General features: G+C 52.8%; 7 protein-coding genes across 7 annotated transcripts; 3 read left to right on the top strand and 4 right to left on the bottom strand.

Annotated features, from left to right (window-relative positions):
- Positions 1 to 983: 983 nt before the first annotated feature.
- On the bottom strand, positions 984 to 3,734 carry CLAFUR5_06958 (Cellobiose dehydrogenase; the record flags this gene model as incomplete). Its single annotated transcript, XM_047906106.1, has 2 exons — positions 984 to 1,209; positions 1,270 to 3,734. The coding sequence occupies 2 exons, from the start codon at positions 3,732 to 3,734 to the stop codon at positions 984 to 986; spliced, it is 2,691 nt and encodes an 896-aa protein (XP_047763669.1).
- A 732-nt stretch (positions 3,735 to 4,466) lies between these two features.
- CLAFUR5_06957 (uncharacterized protein) lies at positions 4,467 to 5,424 on the bottom strand (the record flags this gene model as incomplete). The annotated part of the gene is made up of 3 exons (XM_047906105.1): positions 4,467 to 4,506; positions 4,555 to 5,308; positions 5,367 to 5,424. 3 exons carry the CDS (start codon positions 5,422 to 5,424, stop codon positions 4,467 to 4,469), a joined length of 852 nt encoding a protein of 283 aa, XP_047763666.1.
- A 977-nt stretch (positions 5,425 to 6,401) lies between these two features.
- On the bottom strand, positions 6,402 to 7,747 carry CLAFUR5_06956 (Glucan endo-1,3-beta-glucosidase; the record flags this gene model as incomplete). The annotated part of the gene is made up of 2 exons (XM_047906104.1): positions 6,402 to 6,664; positions 6,724 to 7,747. 2 exons carry the CDS (start codon positions 7,745 to 7,747, stop codon positions 6,402 to 6,404), a joined length of 1,287 nt encoding a protein of 428 aa, XP_047763665.1.
- Positions 7,748 to 8,359: 612 nt separating this feature from the next.
- On the top strand, positions 8,360 to 9,781 carry CLAFUR5_06955 (uncharacterized protein; the record flags this gene model as incomplete). The annotated part of the gene is made up of 3 exons (XM_047906103.1): positions 8,360 to 8,662; positions 8,728 to 9,416; positions 9,472 to 9,781. 3 exons carry the CDS (start codon positions 8,360 to 8,362, stop codon positions 9,779 to 9,781), a joined length of 1,302 nt encoding a protein of 433 aa, XP_047763668.1.
- A 3,848-nt stretch (positions 9,782 to 13,629) lies between these two features.
- Positions 13,630 to 13,851, top strand: CLAFUR5_20225 (uncharacterized protein; the record flags this gene model as incomplete). The annotated part of the gene is made up of 2 exons (XM_059463061.1): positions 13,630 to 13,699; positions 13,802 to 13,851. The coding sequence occupies 2 exons, from the start codon at positions 13,630 to 13,632 to the stop codon at positions 13,849 to 13,851; spliced, it is 120 nt and encodes a 39-aa protein (XP_059319027.1).
- A 218-nt stretch (positions 13,852 to 14,069) lies between these two features.
- CLAFUR5_06954 (uncharacterized protein) lies at positions 14,070 to 15,885 on the top strand (the record flags this gene model as incomplete). The annotated part of the gene is made up of 2 exons (XM_047906102.1): positions 14,070 to 14,376; positions 14,429 to 15,885. 2 exons carry the CDS (start codon positions 14,070 to 14,072, stop codon positions 15,883 to 15,885), a joined length of 1,764 nt encoding a protein of 587 aa, XP_047763667.1.
- A 997-nt stretch (positions 15,886 to 16,882) lies between these two features.
- On the bottom strand, positions 16,883 to 21,816 carry CLAFUR5_06953 (Myosin-2; the record flags this gene model as incomplete). Its single annotated transcript, XM_047906101.1, has 3 exons — positions 16,883 to 17,321; positions 17,376 to 21,628; positions 21,682 to 21,816. The coding sequence occupies 3 exons, from the start codon at positions 21,814 to 21,816 to the stop codon at positions 16,883 to 16,885; spliced, it is 4,827 nt and encodes a 1,608-aa protein (XP_047763662.1).
- Between the last annotated feature and the right edge of the window lie 102 nt (positions 21,817 to 21,918).

Raw genomic sequence — 21,918 nt, 5'->3', positions numbered from 1 at the left:
CAAGCAAGACAACGGGGGCGCACAGCGTAAGCTATATCTGAAGACCTGGTGGCTTTGTCTCTAGTACAAACCGCAGCCGACCGATGGACCCGACGTCACGGTGGAAGCTCGACCTTGGCCTGCCTTGGTCGATGGAGGTTGTGGATGTCGTCGGGTGGGCCAGAAGGTCCTTGAAGGTGCAGGGAGGAATCCGGGGCAAGCTGTACAAGACCTTGCAAGAGCTGCATCTACAGCGTGGGATGAGTGTACTGTATTGTGTACTGTATTGGTGGGCAGTGTGGCCAGTCAGCACGAGACTTCCCCTCCCTTGTGGAAGGATTGACTCGGAGGCGTGGTTGATCAGCTGTAGGCAGCGTGACCTGCAGCGTGGGATGGCAGATGATTGTCCTTCGGGCCGCTCCTAAAGATATATAGGCTGGCGAAAGTGCGTCGCAAGCCCGGCTAAGAATACAGAAATGGTCTGCTGCTGTATTAGCTGAACTTACTACGTGATGGAGCTATTGCAGTGCTATCACTCGCTCTCTATAGGCGATATCGTCGCCCGAGAACGGCCGAGCTGTGGAGTGGCCTCGAAGCTCGTCGACCAGGAGAGACGATCTGGCGGTATTCGATCGATAGACACGTGCATATGTACTCGGTGATGTGAATGGAAAGAAGTGGCGTGCAGCGGGAAAGAGCTGAAAAGAGGGGTCCCGATCTGTCGTCTGTGCGGGACAAGGATCCTGCACGCGCGTGTTGAGCCAACCTCCTGCTTTCACACCTGCCAACGCTGGGAACAACAATCAAGGCTTCAAGGCTTGCTTAGCCAAGCACAAATGATCCATGGAGGCGTCACCATGATCAAACAACTCCCAGGAGATGCACCTTATCATAAGCCAAGACCATGTCCATCACCAGGAACAGGAAACGCGCTTCACGCGGTAATCAACGTGGACCACGACAACTCGCATATTGCAGGCTCAACATTCTGGAGATAAGCTGAGCTATTGTACACATTGAGAATAGTAAGGGTTCTCGACCTCACACCGCAGCCCTGTCTTGCATGAACTGGGACCAGTAAAGCCTAAGCCGCCGCATTGCTCGTACCGACTTGCTTGGCCGGAGGAGAAGGGGACTGAAGGACCTGAGGCATTCGGGTACGCTGTGCCTGTCCGTAGTATGACAGTGGTGCCGTTGCTTGAGGCTGCTGGGAAGATGCTGCTTGCCGTACTGTAATGGAGTCGTCAGTCGATGTCTATCACACTAGTCAAGGAACGTGATGAGACCCACGGACTTGCTGGAGCGGTACTGTTGACTGAGCGAGCATTGTCCAGAGCGAGGATCTTCTCGGAAGCATGCTCGGCCACGCTGACGATGAGGGCGCTTGGGTTTGTTGACACCATGCCAGGGAATACCGACGCGTCGACAACGAAGAGGTTGTCAGTGCCATAGACCTGCGTGTTTGTGTCGACAACTGCGGTTCCGTTGTCGACAAGTCCAGAGTCAAGACCCATCTTGGCTGTACCAATCCAGTGGTTTGCAGATCTCGACGAAGTTGTGAGAGGATACTCGCTCAAGAAGGTATCCAGGGTCTGATTCGTTGGTGGGTAGACGACCTTGATTGCTGGGTCGATTGCGAGGGCGCTTCTTAGCGTCTCGATTCCAGCCTTGACAGCGGCAATGTCGTCGTCGTTCTGAAGGTATGGCACCTCGGACACTGCCATGTTCAGACCAGCGTTGATGGTAGCCCTACCTCGACCAACAGAGCCACGGCCGAGGTATTGAGAGATTGACATGGAGTTGTTGCTCTTGATCCCGTGGCTCGACTCGACGCGGGCAGTCCACTGGAGCTGGCGAGTGATACCATCGGCGCCTTCGATCTCTTGCCAGAAGACCGCTGCGAGGTTGGGAGCCGACTGGGCCAGGATGCCAGAGCGGCTGTTGATGTAGCTGTCCTTGTCGGCGACAATAGGGCTATCGTACGCGCCGTACCAGTCGTAAGCTGTGATGTTCGGATGGGTAATGACGATATCGGTATTCGTGTGATCGTCAAGATTGTGGCCGACAGGAAGAGTGATCCAGTCTGCGCTGCTAATCATCTTGCCGCCTTCTGCTTTGCTGACGATCTCCAGTTGATCTTGTGGACCGATGCCAGATCGAAAGAGGATCTTTGGTGTGCCGAATGCTCCAGAGCTGAGGATGACTTTGCCGGTATTAGGAGTGACACTGATGGTACCGCACTGGCCACCCGACAGGAAGGCTTCAACTTCGACGCCAGTGATGTGGCTACCCTCGCGGATCACACGAGCAACAGAAGTACCAGTGACCATCTTGAAGTTGTCCCGCTCGTTCGCTGACACCAGGTACGTCGCCATCGGTCCGCCCCTCTCACCACCATGGAACATATGATTCGGCCTCGAGACAGTGAAGTTCTTCTGCTCAGGGACATCATCAGCTGTGACATTGCTCCAGCCAGACGCTACTAGCGCGCCAGCCACAACATCATATCCCTGCGGCTGGTAGATAATGTCATCCGTCGAAGGACAGCTCGTGAACGGGATCCTCTCAAAGGTCCGATCGATCGCAGGTTGCATGTCGGCGCTCTTCCACCCTTCGGGGAAGTTGTAGTCAAAGTCCGTTGGGTTCGCCTTCCACCATAGACCAGCATTCACAGCGGTACCACCACCAAGAACACACCCAGCCATGACTCCTACATCGTCACAAGCGATACCAGCGCTGTCCTGCCAGATCTGATTGTCCAAGCCAGGAACGTCGAAGTGAGTGAGGTTCGTGTCAGCTAGCCAGTCCGGCTTCATTGCACCGCCCCAGCGACCAGAAGATGGCGGTCCCTTCTCGATGAGGAGAACACTTGCACCGCTCTCGGAGAGCTTATCAGCAATGGGTATGCCGCCAGCGCCAGCGCCGACGACAATATAGTCCCACGTCTGGCTGGTCACGGCACTGTCCGTCGCACAAGCCGCCGCCGTAGCAGTCGCAGTCGTAGAAGCCACAGACCCCGTTCCAGTCCCTGTAGCACTGGCGGTAGCGTTTCCAGTCGGATACGGAGCACTACCATTCCCACCAGATCCAGACGAAGCAGTCGCAGTAGCAAGGCTAATCCACTCCGTATACGCCTCATTCCTCGCACTGCCCACCGTCGCCGCAAAGATACCCGCACTCTCATGCTGCTTAAACCCACTGCCCGCATCCTCCGGCGCCGTAGGAGCCTCCGTAGCCTGCGCCCACCCAATTAGCTGCGCAGCTGCACTCGTCGTCTTGGGAACCTGACTCCCCGAAACACCCTCCTCTTCCCAAACCCAGCAGTTCTCGCAGCGATACGTCAGAGAATAATGCGTATCATTGACGTTCGAGTCGATTACGGATAAAGTGGCGTTGCCCGTGTAGACTTCAGGCTGCACGTAGCCGGAGGCGTAGCGGAAGGAGGTCATCACTTTGCTGCCGGAGACCCAGGTGACGAGCATGAGGGAGTTTGTCATGCCGGAGGTGTGGGAGAAGCCCATCCATGTTCCCGTCTCCGGGATGGGTACTACGAGTCGACCGATGTATTCGTTTGTGTAGTCGGATTGGGTAGCGGCGGGGAGGGCCATGCCCCATTCGAGGGTGCCGGCGCCGATGCCAGTGTCGACTGTGGATTGCCAGAACTCGATGCCGTGGGTGTCGGTATAAGGGGCGAACGTCTGCGCGGTGGCCATGGCGAGCGAGGCTAGGAGCGAAGCAATGCTGGAGAGCTTCATTGTGAAAGAGGAGGTGACCTCGCCAGGAGGTACTGCGAAAGCGAATGAAAGTCTGCAGCTAGGCAGAAAGAAGGAAGGGGAGAAAACGACCGGACGCTCTGAAGAGAGCAAGCAGGAAAAAAGACTGCGATGAAGCCTTACCAGAAGATCATCTTGAAGAATGGCGAGCGTGCTGCCTTATATTCCCTCTGTTCCCGGTTCGGTTGACAGTCGACGTGCTGCGCACGTGGTTAGCATAGAAGCAGGTAGATTGCCAGAACCACACATCGTGTAGATGATTACACCAGAACGAGGGCTTATACAGAGCCTTCACCGTGGACGGAAGAATCGATGTGGATGACGGCGCAGCATGTTGATGAAGTGCATCAATTCGTGTGACAGCGCCGAGACTTCGAGCTCTCGCTTAGCGACCTTCTGCGACAGCGCCTTCAGCAGCAGGTATATTGCACTAGATTGCAGCATCAACCACCTCGACCTCTGGTAGAGCTTACCACGCCTTATCAGTGGGCGGATGTTGGTACGTTGGTCATGTCGGGATCTTCATTTGATATGTGGCGCTCTTTGGCTGACTTTGCTTACATCTGCTGCTGGGTAACTACCGAAATGTTACTGTCGTTGCAACGCCTGCCCATCTGTACGCCAGGTCATGCAGCCATATCCATTCCGTGGTGCTCATTTGCGCGAGGGCCGAAAGTTACCCTTGTATCAAAAACTTCGTACAAGCATCGTTCATCACTTCTCATCGTCGTCCACATCCAGGTCCTCGGAATGTCTGTAATGTCGTTAGTGTGGTTCAAAGTACGCCCATGTCACGACTCACCCAAGCAAGTTCTTGATGTTCTTCATCTCGTAATGCTTCTTGCGCATCTCTTCGAACTTCTTGTGCTTCTCACGCTCATCGACCGTCATGTTCTCGTCCTCGCCATGGTGACCTTGGTCGTCCATTGGCTGATCCTGGTCGACATGGACCTTTCTCTCTCCGTCGCTCTCACGTCGGACGAGAGGATCCATTTCCGGCTCGCCGAGATCCAAGCCAGGAATCTCACCTTCTCTGGAGCGCGAGCCAGAAGTCTTCCGTCCTCGAGGCTTTGCTTTGCTCATGTCGAGTTCGTCCACGTTCAGCTCCTCGGCGTTGATTGTCGCGATCTCATCATCATCCTCGGCAGGGTCGTAAGTGCCTGCATATGGTGTCTTGGGCTCGTCAATCTTCATCTTGCCGCCCATCTGGCCCTCGTTGAGATATAGGTTGGCCTCATCCCACTTCAGCCTCATGCTACCCTCCTCATGCTGGCCGTTTGTGGCGGATGCAGCGTTTCCACTCTGTGACGACTGACGTCGGCTGATGCTGCCTCGTGGATTGCCGCTGTTGCGGCGATGTCCGTTGCCTGCGTTCATCTCGGTGTTCATCTGCGTAAGCTCCTTCTCCGAAAGCTCCCGTGCCGGCATACCAGGCCTGCTGGAGCTATCCGCCTGGCCGTCATTGTTGTTGAAGCTTGGCGGCTGCTCGGTGGTTGGACTGATGTGGCTGTCGTCGGGCGAGGCGTGCTGATACGAGCTCGAGTTCTTGAGGATACCTAGTAGCATAGCGTGAGCTCACTGCCGACCGTGGAGCAGCCCGTCCACACAACTCACCTTTCGGCCTCTTAGGCACGGAGATAGGCGAAGTCTGAGCTGCAGCAGTGTGTGCCATCGTGTCGGTGGTGGTGGAGGATCGCAAGAAGGAGGAACTTTTCGGACTTATGGGTGTGCGCAAGACAATTGTCTTGTGATGGTTCGCCCACGTGAAAGTGGTACCAGTGGTACGGATGCAGGTACGACGCAACAAAGTCCGGTGAAGCAGCGACGGTCGGTGAGGTGTCTGCAGGTTGATGGTCGTTGTGCAGCGACTGTCGGCTGGTTGTGGTGGTGGTGGTGCAGTGGCTAGTGAGGTGTTTGAGGGTGGAGGGAAAGGCTCGTGACTGTCCTGGTCTAATGCTGGTCGCTCTGGAGGGTGCAGCAAAATAATGACGTGCCTAGTGGTTGCTACCGCGGCATCAACCTTATCCTGCGGGAGAAGTGAAGGCCACTTTTGCATCTACACATGCATACATTTCATGTCAACCTGATGTTCGCCCTACTATGTGCAGTGGGCCACATCATCGTCAAACGGTGTCCTACACCTCTTCTTGCCCACAACATGTGCACAAGCAGCGGCACACCGCGCCGATGGTGACAACAGCATGCGGCTCAGCCATACCAATCGGACGACAGCACATGCACTAAAGCGAGAACCTCCCCACGAACTACACGACTGCCGAAGCTGCTGTATGCTGACGGACAAGAAGACGCCGAGTAGCTCATTCGACAGGGTACCTTAGCCTGCCCGGCCGATATCATCGTGTGCTGGCACATATCAGAGAGCCTGTCTTCAGCCAAGTCAACCATGATTGGTGCATCGACTCTATGATTTGCCATCTGCAGCACTGCAGCAGCTGCATTGACTTATACACTGACTATCGCGGACTGACATCGAACAAGTCACGACACCGGACCGATAACTTCGCTACCCTGCCGCAATCTAGCAGGCTTTATCATCACGTGTACCGTTTCACCACCCAGCTTTGTCGTTTCATCGCAGCTTTAGTCATCTCTGCCGACTATTTGCATGTGCTGACCTCGGAGCAAAAGTTACTTCATCATGTTCTTCGCGAAGCCTCGTAGCTTTCCTCGAAGACCATGGCTTTCCGGTTCCGCATTATCATCGTTGGCACCCGGAGGCGGAGGAGGAGCTGGCCTGTCGTAAGTTTGGCCTTGCTGTCCTGACGACTGTGGAAATGCGGCTCCACCATTTCCACTGGCGCTCTTGCCGCCAACGGTCACTGTGAAGAGCACAGGGTCGCCGGCATTGACTTTTCCTGATTGATCATCTCCGCCATCTGGCTGGACATCATCTAGGGACGAAAGCGGTCAGTGCATCGAACAAGAATAAGCAGACAGGCAAAAGGCTCACCATAAGCGAATGCATAACCCTTTTTGTCAACGTTGTGCTCATGAACAAGTCGCGCATAGTGATTTGTGGGATCCTGGTTATAGAAAGTGTTGGGAGCGCTGGGATGATCTTCACACTGGCACAGTGTCGAGCGTACGAAAGCAGCAGCTAATCGGGGGATGATAGCGTTTCTCGTCGGGGACGAGCCTGTCGTAAAAGGACCACTGTTACAGCCCAGGATATCAGCTGTGTTTGGCTTGTCGAATTCCTCGTCACCGATCTTCAGCTTGCCCTTATGGTTCACATGGCCTTCGAGCCACCCAGGACCGGCTTGTGTATTGATCTTCATTTTCTGGCCCGACTTATATCTCTCCCAGACTTCATCAACATGAGGCTCATAATAGCCGTCGAAGCTTGCGCCAACAGCACCACCGTGAGTGGCGTTCAAGATCCGCAAGTTGCGACCATCTTTATTCACGACGAGCTTGTCCCATGGGCGCCCGTCCTTATTGGCCTGCTCCGACAGACTTCCAGCCATCCGATCGAGTCCATCAGGTGCCATTCCCGCGACATGCTGCATCTCTCCAGACTGCTGCTGCAGGGTTATGGCGATTGGTATCCTTGGCACAAAGTCCACGTAGCTGATGTTTGCATACAGCTGTGCATCATTGAAGGTGAATTCTGCGAACCCAAACGAGACGTTAGCATTCGGATCGCTTGGATTCAGCACCGATGGCTCCACGAGCGCAGGTCCACCAGGATTGAGTAGAAAGGTCAGTTTGCCCTCCGATATCCATATGCGGCCACCAGCTATCTGCGGGATTGTCATGTTGACAGTATTTCCTGATGGCCCGAGAGGAATCGCACAATCTTCAGCCAGCTGCGAGCCTATGTCGTTCACCTCCTGCGGAAAGTACAAGTCCTTGCCATTCGCTTTGAGAAGGCATCGTTTGCCATCGTGCTGGATGGCGATACCAGTCACGAAGGCGTGCAGATTGTCAAGATCGCTATCGTTCTTTAACGCTATCTGCAAGGAGTTTGGCATCTCGTTTGGCGTCGTTCGGTTTCTTATTATTGTGGCTGACGAGGTTGTTTGATCGACGGTTGAGGCTTTTAGCCGAATCAAGAATCCAGAGATTCCAGACCCACAGCTAGCAAGGATGTCGGCTGGAATCAGTCATCATCCGCCAAGGCTGTCGTCAACATCTCCACCAGCTCCTCTTGCTCTCGCAGTCGCAACTTCGCATCAACAGCCTTTAAGGCATCAAGCGTGACCCGGGAGCCGAGCGTCTCTGGGTTTTCTCCAGGCTATCGCTAGATGCAATGCCACACGCTTGCGCATGTCGTGATGGCCAAAAGGCGCTGCTGGTGTGAAACTGTTCTAGTACGGAACCATGTCGGGAGATACGTCAATGACAACATGGCGGCGTCGACACGGAGGCGCATTCGATAATCGGAACAGTCGATGCGCAGCTGTAAGTTCTCCAGAATCGTTTGACCCTCTTTCGCCCACTTCTCCAGACAGCCCAGATTTTGCTTTCCCAGGAGGCATCCCTAATGACAGCCAAGAATATCCAAGAAAGCAGAGTATCAACACATTACCAGAATAGGCAAGCAGAATCTTTCAAGAGTTGGGTGGAGCCGGTAGCGTGCGAAGATGGTCCAGCTCTTCACTCGTGCGAACAGCCTCGCACTTACATGCCTTGCTTTGGCTGCTGCAGTCTATGCGGACAAATCGGACAGCACAAGCGAATCGTCTTCGTCTATCAAGACTTCTTCAACCACCAAGACTTCAACAAAAACTTCATCGGCTACAGCGATAGCCACTAATTTGGACTTTGAAGTTCCCGAACCATTCTCAGCGCCCGGCACAAACACTTCATCGGGATGCGGCAAGGAGCTGGACTCCGACTTTGATCTTGATGATACTGCAGGACCGTTCAAATTTGACACGACAGATGTAAGTAGACTGTGGAATCAACAGTTCTTTGAAACGCATACTAACGTGGGTGCTCCACCTCCAAGGGCTATGGACGCAACTACACTATCTACATACCGAAGTACTACGACTTCAACAAAGCTTCACCTTTGATCTTTGGTCTACCGGGCAACACCAACACATACGAGGAGATCGAAGAGCAAACCGAGCTTTCCGACGAGTCGAACAACCCTTACGCCATTGCAGTCTACGTTTCAGGTGTCAACCTAGGCTTCGTATCAAATCCTGGCTACGGTGCTACTGAGGATGCGACCTTTCCCAAAGTCGACGACCTAGACTTCCTGAACAATTTCATCGACGATCTTCAAGACCGGTTCTGCATCGACACCGGTCGCATTTGGGCCGTGGGCCACAGCAACGGAGCCGGACTGACCAACGTTCTGGCCTGCGACCCGACCCTGAGCACGCGCATTTCTGTATTTGCTGCGAATTCCGGCGCGTTCTACACGAACCATACCGATGGCGATGCTGGAAGCGTCGATACCGATACAACTGTACAAGCAATCTGTTCGCCTGGACGCGAGCATGTTCCGTTCATCGAGCTCCATGGCACTGATGATGACACTATTCCCTACGATGGTGCTGATGACCACTCATCGTACGGGATTCGAATACTGCCTGATATCCAGCACTGGGCGTCGAACTGGGCTGTGCGTAATGGATACAGCACTGACAGTGAGACATCTAAGCCTGATGACGACGTGAAAGTCTACCAGTAAGTTGATTGCAGAGCATCAGATCGAGAACAGTACTGACCAGACGTTATTTAGATGGGGAGGTCCAAACAACCTTGGTGTGGTCACTCATTACGAGTTATCCGGCTGGGGCCACGACTACGCACGCAAATCTGCCGGAGCTCCAATCGATGCCACACCTATCATCATGAAGTTCTTCTACGAGCACACCAACTACACCGAGGGCAGCACCAAGACTAGCACGACAGAGTCGATCTTCACCCCTACAGGCGCAAGCTCGGCGACTGCGACGTCCGCTGCTACGGTTGATCGTACCGCCATGCCTGCTGCTATTTCCTTTCTGGCAGCATTTGTTGGTCTTGCAGCTGCAGTGCTGTTCTATTGAGATATCATCCAGCACATTTCGACAGACTCTTGACATTGACTATAGATTACATGCCCTACAGATAGAAGCCTACGCGTTCCACTTCACGCGAGCGCGGCAAGTTCGCGTTACGCACAGACGTCTAATATAACTTTCTGACTGCAGCCTAGATTCTGCCACGACATGGGTGCTCTCATGAACGACTGCCTGTGACCTTGCTCACAGTACTGACGAGCATAGGTCGAGCGTCGTAACCGCAAGATAATGAGCACCTTGACCGCCAATGCACTGAGGTCAACGCTCGAGCATCGCCTGAATGCCATCGATTGTGCCGCCACATTTTACAGTCTTGAACACATCCAGGAGCTCGACAACCCTGCTAGACCTCACAGGCAGTAACATATCGACAACTGATCCTCAGGTGGCTGGCGTCAAGTGCAAGCACACGGTGTATCCGTTCCACTCTTACCGTGCGGGCCTGTCTTCTGCCATGTACTAGCGCAGCATACCAACTTCAATCACACTCCCTATGCTTCACCATGCCCAAGGAGAAACAAGACAGGTCAGCACAATGCGATCATGACTACTTTGCAGCATCAAAGTTCTGGACTAGACCAGGATCATCAGCGACGACACTCTTTCAAATCTGCGGTCGGCTACCAGATGAACCTCGATACTTCCGTTCCCCCCAGATCGCCGCCTTCCCCCCAGCAATACCCACACTTCAGATATAGCCATATAGGCTCCTGTATCAAATGGCATTCAATATCGCATCAATTCAAGCTAATGTTATCGCGTCTAATCGCGTTGTTAGGTTGTTGTGGGCTCGCAGCGGCACTGGGAGGTGATCTCGAAATCCGCCCTCCCAGGACCTCATTTTTCGCACTTTCTCAAGCCTAATCTCATCCATTGCAACACTACCACCTCAATAGCGACATGGACGATTACGAGACGGTGTTGTTAGCATCACAGCCACCTGCTATCGACCTCACCGCCGCCGCCGAACCGCCTGTGCTACCAGAAACACCTTGTTTTGACCGCTCCGACTCAGATACGCGTGGGCGTCGAAGAACGCGGTCTATCACCTCTCACACCTTCATACGACCTCAATATTCGACACGCTCTGTATCACCACGGCCTTAGAAGCACGCGTTCATTATGAAGCCGGTGCCAGATGGTCCTATACCGCGAGAAGACACGTTCTCTAGCGAGAAGGAATTGACCGATTACTACCACGCGTTTGGAAAAGAGGAGGGCTTCGAATACAGACCAGATCCGAAGGGCTCTAAGGATTGCAACCGTGCTGGACAGCGGTATCGCTACAAGGTAGTGTGTTGCTGTGCTAGCTTTGCTAAGACCGATAAGAACAAGGCGAAGAAGAAGTCCAAGCGATGTGGTTGCCCTTTCTACTTCTACGCTGTTGCTGCTATGCCAGACGAGCCTGAAGGGGAGTGGGAGATACGGCATTCGAACAAGCCTAAACACTGTCGACATAATTATAAGCCGGACGATGTAATAGCGCTTGTTACACACCGCTAACGTTTAAGGACTGCTACGTTCTTAGAGGAGCTTGAACGCCTTCAGAAAACACGTATGTCGACAGCGAAGATTATGGCCTATTTCAGGGGGCGTGTGTTGCTAAAGCCTCACGACATTCACAACATTGCTTAGGCTCGTAATATCAACGCTCGGCGTGAGCATAATCAAGCAGAGAGGATGGTCAATCTGCTCAACAGTAAGTCTATATATCATGACATCTACACGGACTCCGAGACAGGCTCAATTCGAAGTATAATAGCCCTTCATCCGAAGAGCCTTGAAGCCTTCAAGAATACGCCGTATACGATCTGTATTGACTCAACCTATAGCACAAACCTATACAATATAGAGCTTGTTAACATTATATCTGCTGGTCCTATAAACGATACAATCGAGCTGGGCGTTAGCTTGATTCGACCTAAGCCTAACAAGTCACACTTTGTCCAATTGCTACGCTCTCTTCGTAAGGGCCTTGAACAGACTAGTTGTCTAATGCCTACGGTCTTCGGTACTGACCGTGAAGAGGCACTTATGTTCGCCGTCGACGAGGTCTTTCTAGAAAGCACGAATATTGTGTGCGATTGGCATCTATAGCAAGACATCCTTGCACGTGTGCGGAAGGAGAGAGGTGAATTCGGACAGGTTAGGCAAGACGGCTATTAGACGGACAGTCTATCTACTACTCAATTCTTGAAGCTATTCACTTACACCGTACGGAGTCAGTCTGAAGACGAGTTTAATAGCAACGTTACGAAGCTCGATATAGTGTATCTAATGTTTAAGTAGTACTTACACGTTAACTAGTGGCGCTTTAAGACACGTATTGTCTATTGCTAGACAAACGAGATCAAGCACTTCGGCGAGAAGACAACATTACGAGTTGAAGCATATTACGGCCGTATTAAGGAGTGGCTCAACCACAGCAGCCGCCACGATATCTTTATACTCTTCGAGTCGTTACTGAATTAGTGGAACTAAGGCCACGACCGTCGACGTAGTGAACTCGCTAATAACCGTAAGCGTTGTTATAAGGTGTTAACCGGTCACTTCTAGTAGAGCGTAACTCGCTATATTAGTGACTACGTACTGCTCGAAGTGGTTAAGCTTCATAAGCGCGTAGAAGCATTGCTCTATAATGACTATAGGGTTGACGATACTAGCAATAAGATCAAGCACTCTGCGTATAGCTACGGCTATAAGCAGTGTCAGTGTAACGACTACACTACTAAGACTCTAGGCTGGCTATACGTTTATGATATCATGAAGCTTCTTAAGGTGAATAGACGACGATCTACGAAGCTACTACTATAGCGCTTCGACCTCTATTGGTTCGTTGAGTTCGACAAGATGAGGCTACTTAAGAAGGTGTAGCTACCACCTCGAATGCGAGAGCATAACATCTACTTTAGCAACCGCAAGCCTATAATAGGTAGTGTAACGTTGTATTCGACGAAGCGAGCACTCACTACTCGTGAATTAGACGACTTGAATGAGGCTGCTATTAAGAGAGCGAAGCCGGCTATAGTAACGACTGCTACCTTCGTTCTTAAGCCTAGAGTGTCACTTACTCAATTAAACAAGACAGTACCTAATTGTAGCTACAAGGGCAGCCAATGCCGCACTTAGCAATGCCCTTACTAACGAGACAATCGAGCATGTGGTCCTACCTGTCACGCTACTAGATACGAGTACTACAACCTTCGGTAGGAGTCCTTATAACTAGCTCCGCCGAAGTAGCCAAGTGAGGTCGATGTGCTACGCTAACGACTCGCTAAGATGGAGGCTCGTGAGCAGCAGCGACAACATACTAAGGAGGAGCGAGCAAGATTATAGGCTGACCACTATCGACAGTAAGTAATATTAGCTAAGCAACACCGTCGACAGGTTACGCTACAACAACACTAATTACAGCAGTCACAGCAGCAACGGATAGTATATCCATCGACTTAGCCGGTGAGGCCTCTACACCACAGTGTCGTCTAGCAATAGCACTTCTAACAGTCGCAGCAATAGCTAGGTGAGTATCAATATTAGTAACAGCAACAACAGGCCTATTACATCCAGCAGCAGCAACGACAGCTTGATCAGTATGAACCAGCATATATAGCGCGTGGATACAGGGCTGCAGGGCAGAAGCCAATGGGCCCTGAGTAGATAGCAGCAACAACACCTTTTCTCAGCCTCATTCTAATATGCTCCTTGTAGCGAAGTGATAATGATGCCAAGCATACGATATAGGCGCAAATACGCTGTGCTACGTATATTATATATCGTCGGTTATTGCTGGGGGGAAGGCGGCGATCTGGGGGGAACGGAAGTATCGAGGCCAGATGAACGACAACTATACACAGCGCCCTCAGCGAAGAGTTCGCTATCGATCGTACAGGCAAGATCGAGCCTGTAGATCACTACGTGTACCACAACGATGTCGAGGTGGCTTTTCTTTATTTGGGACCACGATGCCTGCAACTCTATGCGAAGCTCGGCGCTAAAAGTCCGTAGGGGTTTTTAGCCAAGTGCTGTATCGCAAGGGAGTCCTAAAGCATGCTTAACCTCCTAGCACTGCACGATATCGGGCATCATGGTGTCAAGGCTGGGGCCGTCATAGGTCAGACTTGCAGCTTCGCTAATGCACCTTTGAGAAACACATGTACATGCCACCGCATCAGACCTCGAAGTATCACGCGGGTCCCACCACTTCAGCGGCTTGAAGCCGACTTTACGACACGACACTATCCAGAGAATGACGACTTTGGCCAAAAATGTCGAGATGCTTGCCAGAGCTGCAAAGTGCAAGGACCTTTCGAGCGTTACAGTTGGTGCAACAGTTCCCGTGCCCGACCTGGATGACGATGTTTATCGGCTGAACTTCGAGAGCGAAAGGACTATTTCTGAGGACTTCGCTTTCTTGACCGCCAACGAAGACGGTCCAACACGGGTCTCAGCTGCGAGCCTCCTAGCCACGAGACAAGTCGCAAGTTCTGTCATTAGTATTGCGTGCAACCAAGGAGTACATCCCAACGTGAGACACGCTGTGGGCGAAGTTGTTGCCGTGGTGAGAGCTGTCGCAGATCTACGTATGTTTTCATATCGCAGTCACCTGCGTTTTAAGACAGCTAATAGTGACAGCCTTTGTGGTCAATCTCAACTTTGTCGAACAGGCCGATCGGCTACTATCAGTCATCTTGAATGTTCACAGGAATCGCATCCTAGGTCGTCTGGGGTCTTCTCGCTACAAAGTTCCCGAAGGCTGTTATGCCGACACGACAAGGACTTTACTGGGCGATGGCCTTCGCCCTATAAGCATGCTGATAGAGTCAGCTGCACGTCCGCACAGTGCAGAAATGGCGAGGTCTGAGGAAGACATCAACGCGTTCCTACGCTGTGCCAAGAAGCTGGACGGGCATGACAAAGGCTCTAACACCATATCCAGCTACAAGAATGCCATCAAAGCTGCCTATGCCCTCACATTAGATGGCGTATCGCTACAAAAGCGCCTGAGACGGCTGGGTCTGCCCATGCTCCCGACGTCAAGCAAGGAACTGCGACACTTACCTGCCTTGGCAAATTACTGGCGTATCTGTTTGCACCTGACACGCATGGCACGGACGTACCGCAAAGCCTTCAGGCACCTTCAAGCTAATTTTGTGAGCTATGGCTCAAGGGAACACACAGTACACGCCGAGATCCAGCTGTTAGTATATCATGAGACGAGCGCCCATGCGCTCCGCCCGCGCATCATATCTGCTAGCAAGAAGCCATGCTTCTTATGTCACACGTTCATCAACGCATATGGCTGGTACGCCGGCCAGGAGACGCACGGCAAAATCTATCCGAACTGGAACATCCCTGCCGCAACACAGTTCCCGCTTGACGTTCGCAGACAAATCGAGTACGCCAGTGAGCATACGGCAAGAGTCGTCGCCAACACCATTCGCGTGTTGAAAGAACGTGCTGGCGCAATTTCCTGGCCTCCAGACCAAGCTCAAAGCGTAATCAACTTGAATCTCACTATTATACCGTCCGCAGCACCTTCAACAATCATAGATGCAGTGGCTAGCGTTGCTGACATCAAATCCGAGCATATGAAAAATCAGGACGCCAGTCCTCCAAGTATCAAGGAAGATTTGAATCTCGCGCGAGCAGTCTCTGGCGTCGCTGTACCACCACCCAATGATCAAGAGCAAGATCCAGTAGAAACAACGGAAAATGCCACCAACTTATCTATCTTCGACGCAAGGCTGGCAGACATCCAACCGACAGATCAAGCCTCGGTAGCGGCGGGCGCTGTGCAGCAAACGAGCATCCCCAGCTCGACACACTCGAGCGGCATGAAGCACTTGTTTCAGTACGGACCTGATGTCTTGGAGATCGAGCATGGGACGTACGAGGTTCTAGACATGCTTTCGAAGGAAGCTGCAGACGGCATCGTGAATCTTGGCCGGTTGGAAAGCGTGGAGGAGGGAGGCAAAGAACTCACCTTCAAGAGGCCAGATGGTGCCGGCGCATTGATCTTGCAGCTCCAGCACTCCGGGTTCGCAGACGTCAAGATACGCTTGCACTGGGACTCACAGGGTCGAGCATAGCGAGGCGAGATGTATGCTTGATGTTGAGACTTGTGCTAGTGCGAGTCGTTGTTTGTCGTGAGACACAGTCGAGATGGAGCGCAACACCACAACGTAGAGCCATGTATACTACACGTACGAAGTCAAGCATGATCAACACCCATCACCACGTAAAACTCAACCAGCAGAGAAGATCGCACACTCGCATTCCCACCACAGATCCATCACATCTTCAGCCGCAGGGCTGAAAGCCTGAACCTCCCACCTATGCCCCATTCTCATTGGCCCACTCCTCATGCCCGCTAACGGCAGTCCGACGATCAGTGTTGGCCTGCCATCAAAGCAACAACAAGAATGGCCACACCGTATTCACACTTCGCAGAAATGAGAAACGATCAAAGTCAGTGCCACGTGAAAGCAGGCATGCAAGACTGGGATACGACGCATATCAGCGTATCAAAGAGGAAGGAGGTGCTGTCGAGAGATGATCAAAGATCGCCAGCCCTGCAGATCCTTGGGCAGATAGACTGCAGATCTTCGTAATCTTCGCACACTTCGGACTTGCAGAGTCCGCAGACTCCGCCTACAGCGGGCTGGTGATCGAGGTGACTCTCAGCTGAATTGTATGAAGTGGTAGGACGACCGTGAAAGGAGGGTTCTGGTCCAATGCGCAGCAGCAGAACCGAATGAACGGTCTGCCCTGGTGTTAATACACTATCCTAGCACACACACCTCACACCACACTCCTGCATTCCCCTCACACATCTCTACAGTAGCAGTGAGAAAGATCAGAAAAACGCCACTGTGCTCGTGCCCCCCCCCCCCAAAAGAATGCGCCCCATGCGTCTGATCTAATTCCCTCACTGCACCAATTCTGCGCCTGCTGTAATAACACCCAAGCATGATCTTCGCACTTTGCGTTGCGTCACCCGTTGTGGCCATTGGGTGGTCCGTTCGTACATGGATAGAAATAGCCAGAATCTCGGTGTCGAATGCGGTGGTATTTCAACGGAGCAGGCTATGCTCGCGGTGAGTACTCGCCGTCATCGTAATGCAGGCCGAGTCCATTCCCGTTGCCGTTCATGCCATGTCCGTTGGCTACCGGCCATTGGCCTTCATGGAGGTCGAGCTGGTCGTCTTCAGTAATCTTCCCCATGCCATTGGCTTCTATTTGCTGCTGCATCACTGCTTGCGCAGACACGATCTCGGCCAGTCGCTTCAGTCTCGGCGTCTGCAGCCAACTGGGTGTGTATGTTTCCAGAGCTGTGATAACGCGAGGTTCCGCAATCTCGTATGGTCCAGAGTCCTCCATGTCTACCGCCTGCAGTAGCAAGACGTCGGACTTTGGATCTGTGACTCGTGATGCGACGGCTTTCATGATCTCGCCATTGATCGGTTGCTCGTAGTCGGCAACGAGGTATTGGTTGAGAAGCTTCTGAATCTGGTTCGGAGACAGCCTAGAAGCAACGGTCAGTATTATGCTGTTCAACTCGGGTAGGAACGATACTCACATCCAGCAAATATCCTGAATGATCTCAATGTCATTCAGTGTCGCTTTTTTCAGCTGCAAAAGCTTCGTCGCTTGCATCAAGTGCTCAAGCTGCAGTGTACCTTCAGGCATGTCGTGGCTCTTACACCATTCTTCAATCCTGGTGATGTTGTAGTTGATCTGCAGGCCTCGCTTCCAAGACAGGAAATTTCTCCTCATGAGCAAGTCGTTGAACGCAGTCACACCGACCAGTCTCAGCAGTTCTGTGACTGTCTGGGTAACGATTGTGTCTTCGAGGTAGAATGCCTTCATGGCCTTGAAAACATTGTTTAGTAGGCTGAGCAAGTTGTCCATGCTGTATGCGGGTTGATTGGAGGATTGTAGCAACTTGCCGAGGAAGCGGTTGCTCTCGTTGGTGACGAAGCCTGGAAGAGATTGCGACTCGATGATCGCGGGAACGATCATCTTGTGCAGCTTCTTCTTCAGCACCTTCATCCATGTGTGGTAGATGTTGAACTCCAAGCTTTCGAGGTCGTGCTTGACGATCTCAAGCAGGCGGTCGTACTCAAAGTTGTCGGTCTTTTGTGCTTCGTACCAGTCTTCGGCCAGGAACACAAAAGAGAGCATCTCGTGCACGTTGGACAGCCAGAAGGCGCCTGGGTTGACCGCTTCATCACCATCATGTCGCATAACCTCTTGTTGTATCGACTGCATCACATTTGCCAGGAATCGTTCCGACTCCTTGACGAAGCCATTGTTCCACATCTCGCTGGTGACCAAGTTGATGAGGTATGCAGGGAAGAGGACTTCCTTATCGGTAGGCGGTGGGTTACTGCCGGGCGCTGGGATCTTCAGGTTGCGGATCAGGCCCATGGTAACCTCGTCGTTAAGACCATCCTCGTCTGCAAGCAGGTTCTCCAGCTCCATCTCCACGTTCTCCAGCCCAGGATTGAACGTGGAGCCAGATAGGTTTTGCGTGTGCCCACCAGCCGTCGCACCAAATGCCATTGAGACCGGTCTCGGATTGAAAGCGCCGCTAAATCTCTCAGTCTGGATCTGCTCTGGCCCAGCGCTTCTCCTCTTCGGCTTCTTCGATGCGACAAGGTTGATGAGACCACTCGCCGCTCCGCCAACGGCGCCACCATTGGGAATCTCTCCATTGCTGACCGGCACGGCTCTCTTCGCCAATTCGAGCTGATCTTGAAGATCTGCAAGCTGTTGTCGTAGGCCTAGCTTCTCGGTCTCACTCGCCGTCTTCGATTGCCTGGTGGTCTCGAGTTCCTGGGCGGTGACGCGCAGATTCTCTCTGAGAGTCTTCTCCTCATCTTGCAGGCGACGCAGGTTCGAAGTGCTTTCTTCGAAGCTGGACTGCAGGCGAGACATCTCCGCTTCCATCTGCTCGAGTCTCGCCGAGTATACACCAGCCTGGTTGGCTTCTCTCTGAAGCTCATTTGTACGAGCTTCGAGATGGTTGTACTTCTCTCTGGAACTCTTGAGCTGGTTCTCGTAGCCATCAAGTTGCGACTTGAGGGTCTTGTTCTCCTTGCGCGTAGACCCAAGAGCTTGTGTGAGCTCGACGACCTTGTTCTCCAGCTTGTATGAGATCTGCTTAAGATCTCTGGCTTCCTCCCTGAGCGTCTTGTACTCTTTCCTGGCAGACTTGCCACGCCACAAGCTTTGCGCGAGAGTGACCTTTCTCCGGTAATCTCGCCAATTCTTGAGCTGTTGGTAGCTTCGCCAGTTTCGCTGAATGATACGAGCAGCATCGGAGAACTTCTTGTCCAAGATCATCTTTCGGCACAGCCACCCCTTTGCCGACGCTTCAAAGCGGACGAGATCGTTTCGGAACTGTAGGTACCTTTTCCGCTCCTTCTGGCCTCTCCAAACGCGCTGGATGGTCGTAGCGCCCTTTTGGCGCCGAGCTTCGTTTGCTCTCTGCCGAGCCATGACTGCCCTCGCTCGGGCCTGAAAGGTTCGAATGTTGTTGATGGCCTCGAGGTAGCGGCGACGATAGTACTTGGCGCGAAGATTCTTTTGAATCATAATCGCGGCATCTGTGAGACGCGTCGTGCGCAGGTTCTCCAAGAAGGCCAACATACCGGCACGGAAGAAGATCTTGGTCAGACCAAGTTGGTACTTGTCAGATCGATCGTGTTTGCTTTCGCCAAGCGCCTTCTGCAAGATGGCATTCGCCATGTCCTTGATTTCGGTCGTCCATTTGGTCGAGTGTATCAGCATGTAGTAGCGCAGCGCGAACTCCTCGTAGGTCCATCTCGTCGGATAACCAGCACAGCTGATTCTGACCGTTTCCAGGACACCACAAGCTCTCAGCTGGCTCAGCACCATCGGGCCTTCGAACTTCCAGGCCTCCTTACTCTCGTTAGGCTTCAAGCAACGAATGTAATGCACTTCGGTCGAGCTGATGGTGTCCATCAACTGGATCAGAGAGCTCTTGAAGATGCCGCCGAGTGTTGGCTTCCTGGTGGCAGCCACGCCCTTTCTCGCTCCCGGTGCACCGTTCGCTTTCGGGTTGACTGCCGCATTGTCTCGTTCCCGCACAACGGCACTGGACTCCAGGACCTCGGCCAAGAAATCGTTCTTGCTACTGCGCAGCACTTCGAGCTGTTCGTCGGGTACAGTATCTCTGTTCTTCTCGATGAAGCCATCGCTTTCGTACGTGACGTCGATCGCGTAATGGCACACTGTGAAAGCACTCTTGCCGAATCGTGGCTTCTTGTAGAAAGCGTGCTTGTCTTGCGAGAAATTGTGGTGGAGCTTGTTGACGAAGCTCTCATCAGATCCCATTGGCAATCTACTCTCTTCGTCAAGGAGAGCGAGGATACCTAGCTTGCCTTCGATGAGGTCAATACAAGGCTGATTGTCGCTGAAGTCGATGAACTTCCAGTCGATTTGCTCGCGAAGGTACTCCTCTTGTTCAAGCTTGAAGACGTGCTGGTTGAACTCTTGCTGCAGCTTCTCGTTGGCGTAGTTGATACAGAACTGCTCGAAGCTGTTTTTGGCAAAGTGCTCGAAACCGTAGATGTCCAGAACACCAATGAAGGAGTGCATCTTCTCAATAACCTTGTCCGGTGCCAAGAAGCCATTCATGGTTTCCACCAGCCAGTCGAACAGCGAGGAATAGATGTACTTGGCGACGGAGTCTCTCACAACAGTGGCTTGCTGCGCTGTGAGATTCGACATGATCTTCTCCCCTCGTGTCACGAGCTGCTTCTTCACCGTCCACTTGGCGAACTCGGCAGCATCGATGCCTAGAAGCTCGCAAGCTTTCGCAAGCGATGTCTCGTTGGCATCCAGCTGCGAGTCTGTCCTCGTGGCAGTAATCTTAATATTGCCAATGTGCAGCAAAGCAGCCAGAATCTTCCACAGAGAAGCTTGCACCTCTTTCGACACGCCGAGACGGGTGAGCGAAGATCGAGTATCGTTGAAGTCTTTCGCATCGTCCACGCCGTCGATCTGTGGTGCACCTCCCTGGTTGAGGTATTCGAAGTGTTCCACAGGGATCAGCCCAAGCTCTTCTCGTTCTGCATCTGATGCGCCAGCTACGAGTTGGTAGAAGATGTGGTAATTCCGCTCCTTAAGCGGTTGAAAGACCAACCTTGACCGCTCGAGCAGGTATGTTCGTATCCGTGCGCCAATGATGTCGGTCTGCTTGTTGAACATGATCTCGATGTACTTGCCGAAACGGGAGGAGTTGTCGTTTCGCGTCGTTTTGGCGTTACCAAATGCTTCCATGATCGGGTTGGTAGCCAGAATCTGCTCTTCCGTCTCGCTCATGGTATCTGCGCGACCACGACTCCGTGTGCCAGGTTGATCGGGTGGCTCTCGCGTTGCAAAGTAGCGCATGATGTACTTTGCGCTCACCGTCTTACCTGCACCCGACTCTCCCGACACGACGATGGTCTGGTTCTTGTCGTTGCGCAGCATGTCGGCGAAGGACTCCTCGGCGATGGCGAAGAGATGGGGCGCTTGCGATGCTCTTGATTTGCCAGCGTAGACCTGGACCATGCCAGGGACGTAGAGCGAGTCGACACGCGCAAAGGGGTTGGTAGCAATAAGGACGATTCCGGAATATGTGTAGATTTCCTTCTGGGCATATCGTAGCTTGATGGCCTGCAGCACGGCAGGCTCGTTCAGGTGTGAAAGGTTCGTTAAGTCGTCGCTGGCCTCGAGCATGGCCGGGTTCATTAAAGGCGGTAAGGTGGAGCTCATGGCATCTTTCGAGAGCTCGTCGAGGGTCGTCTCGACCACTTTCTCCTGCTGACATTAGCATCGCGTGTGTGGCTATACGGGATGGTGTGTGTGCCTACCTCTCCATTCTCCAGGGTGAAGACGAGCTTCACCTTGTCCCCGTCGACCTGCTTCTGCTTGACCTCCGAGGCGACCCAGCCCTCGGTCGCGTCCGGCTGCCATGCCTTGGTGCCGACATCGTACGTATGCGACATGGCTGCTGGGCGCGGTGGCCTTTGAGCGGTGGGTGGTGGGAGGTAGGGGCGGTGGTGGTGGTGTGTCTGTCGGCGTGGTGTAATATTATGCTATGTCCCCCT

The sequence above is a fragment of the Fulvia fulva genome, chromosome 6 (genome assembly GCF_020509005.1).
Source record: "Fulvia fulva chromosome 6, complete sequence".
In the NCBI taxonomy this organism is placed as follows: Eukaryota; Fungi; Ascomycota; class Dothideomycetes; order Mycosphaerellales; family Mycosphaerellaceae; genus Fulvia; species Fulvia fulva.
The sequence above is the reverse complement of the archived record's forward strand: the minus strand, read 5'-3'. Positions and strand labels throughout refer to the sequence as shown.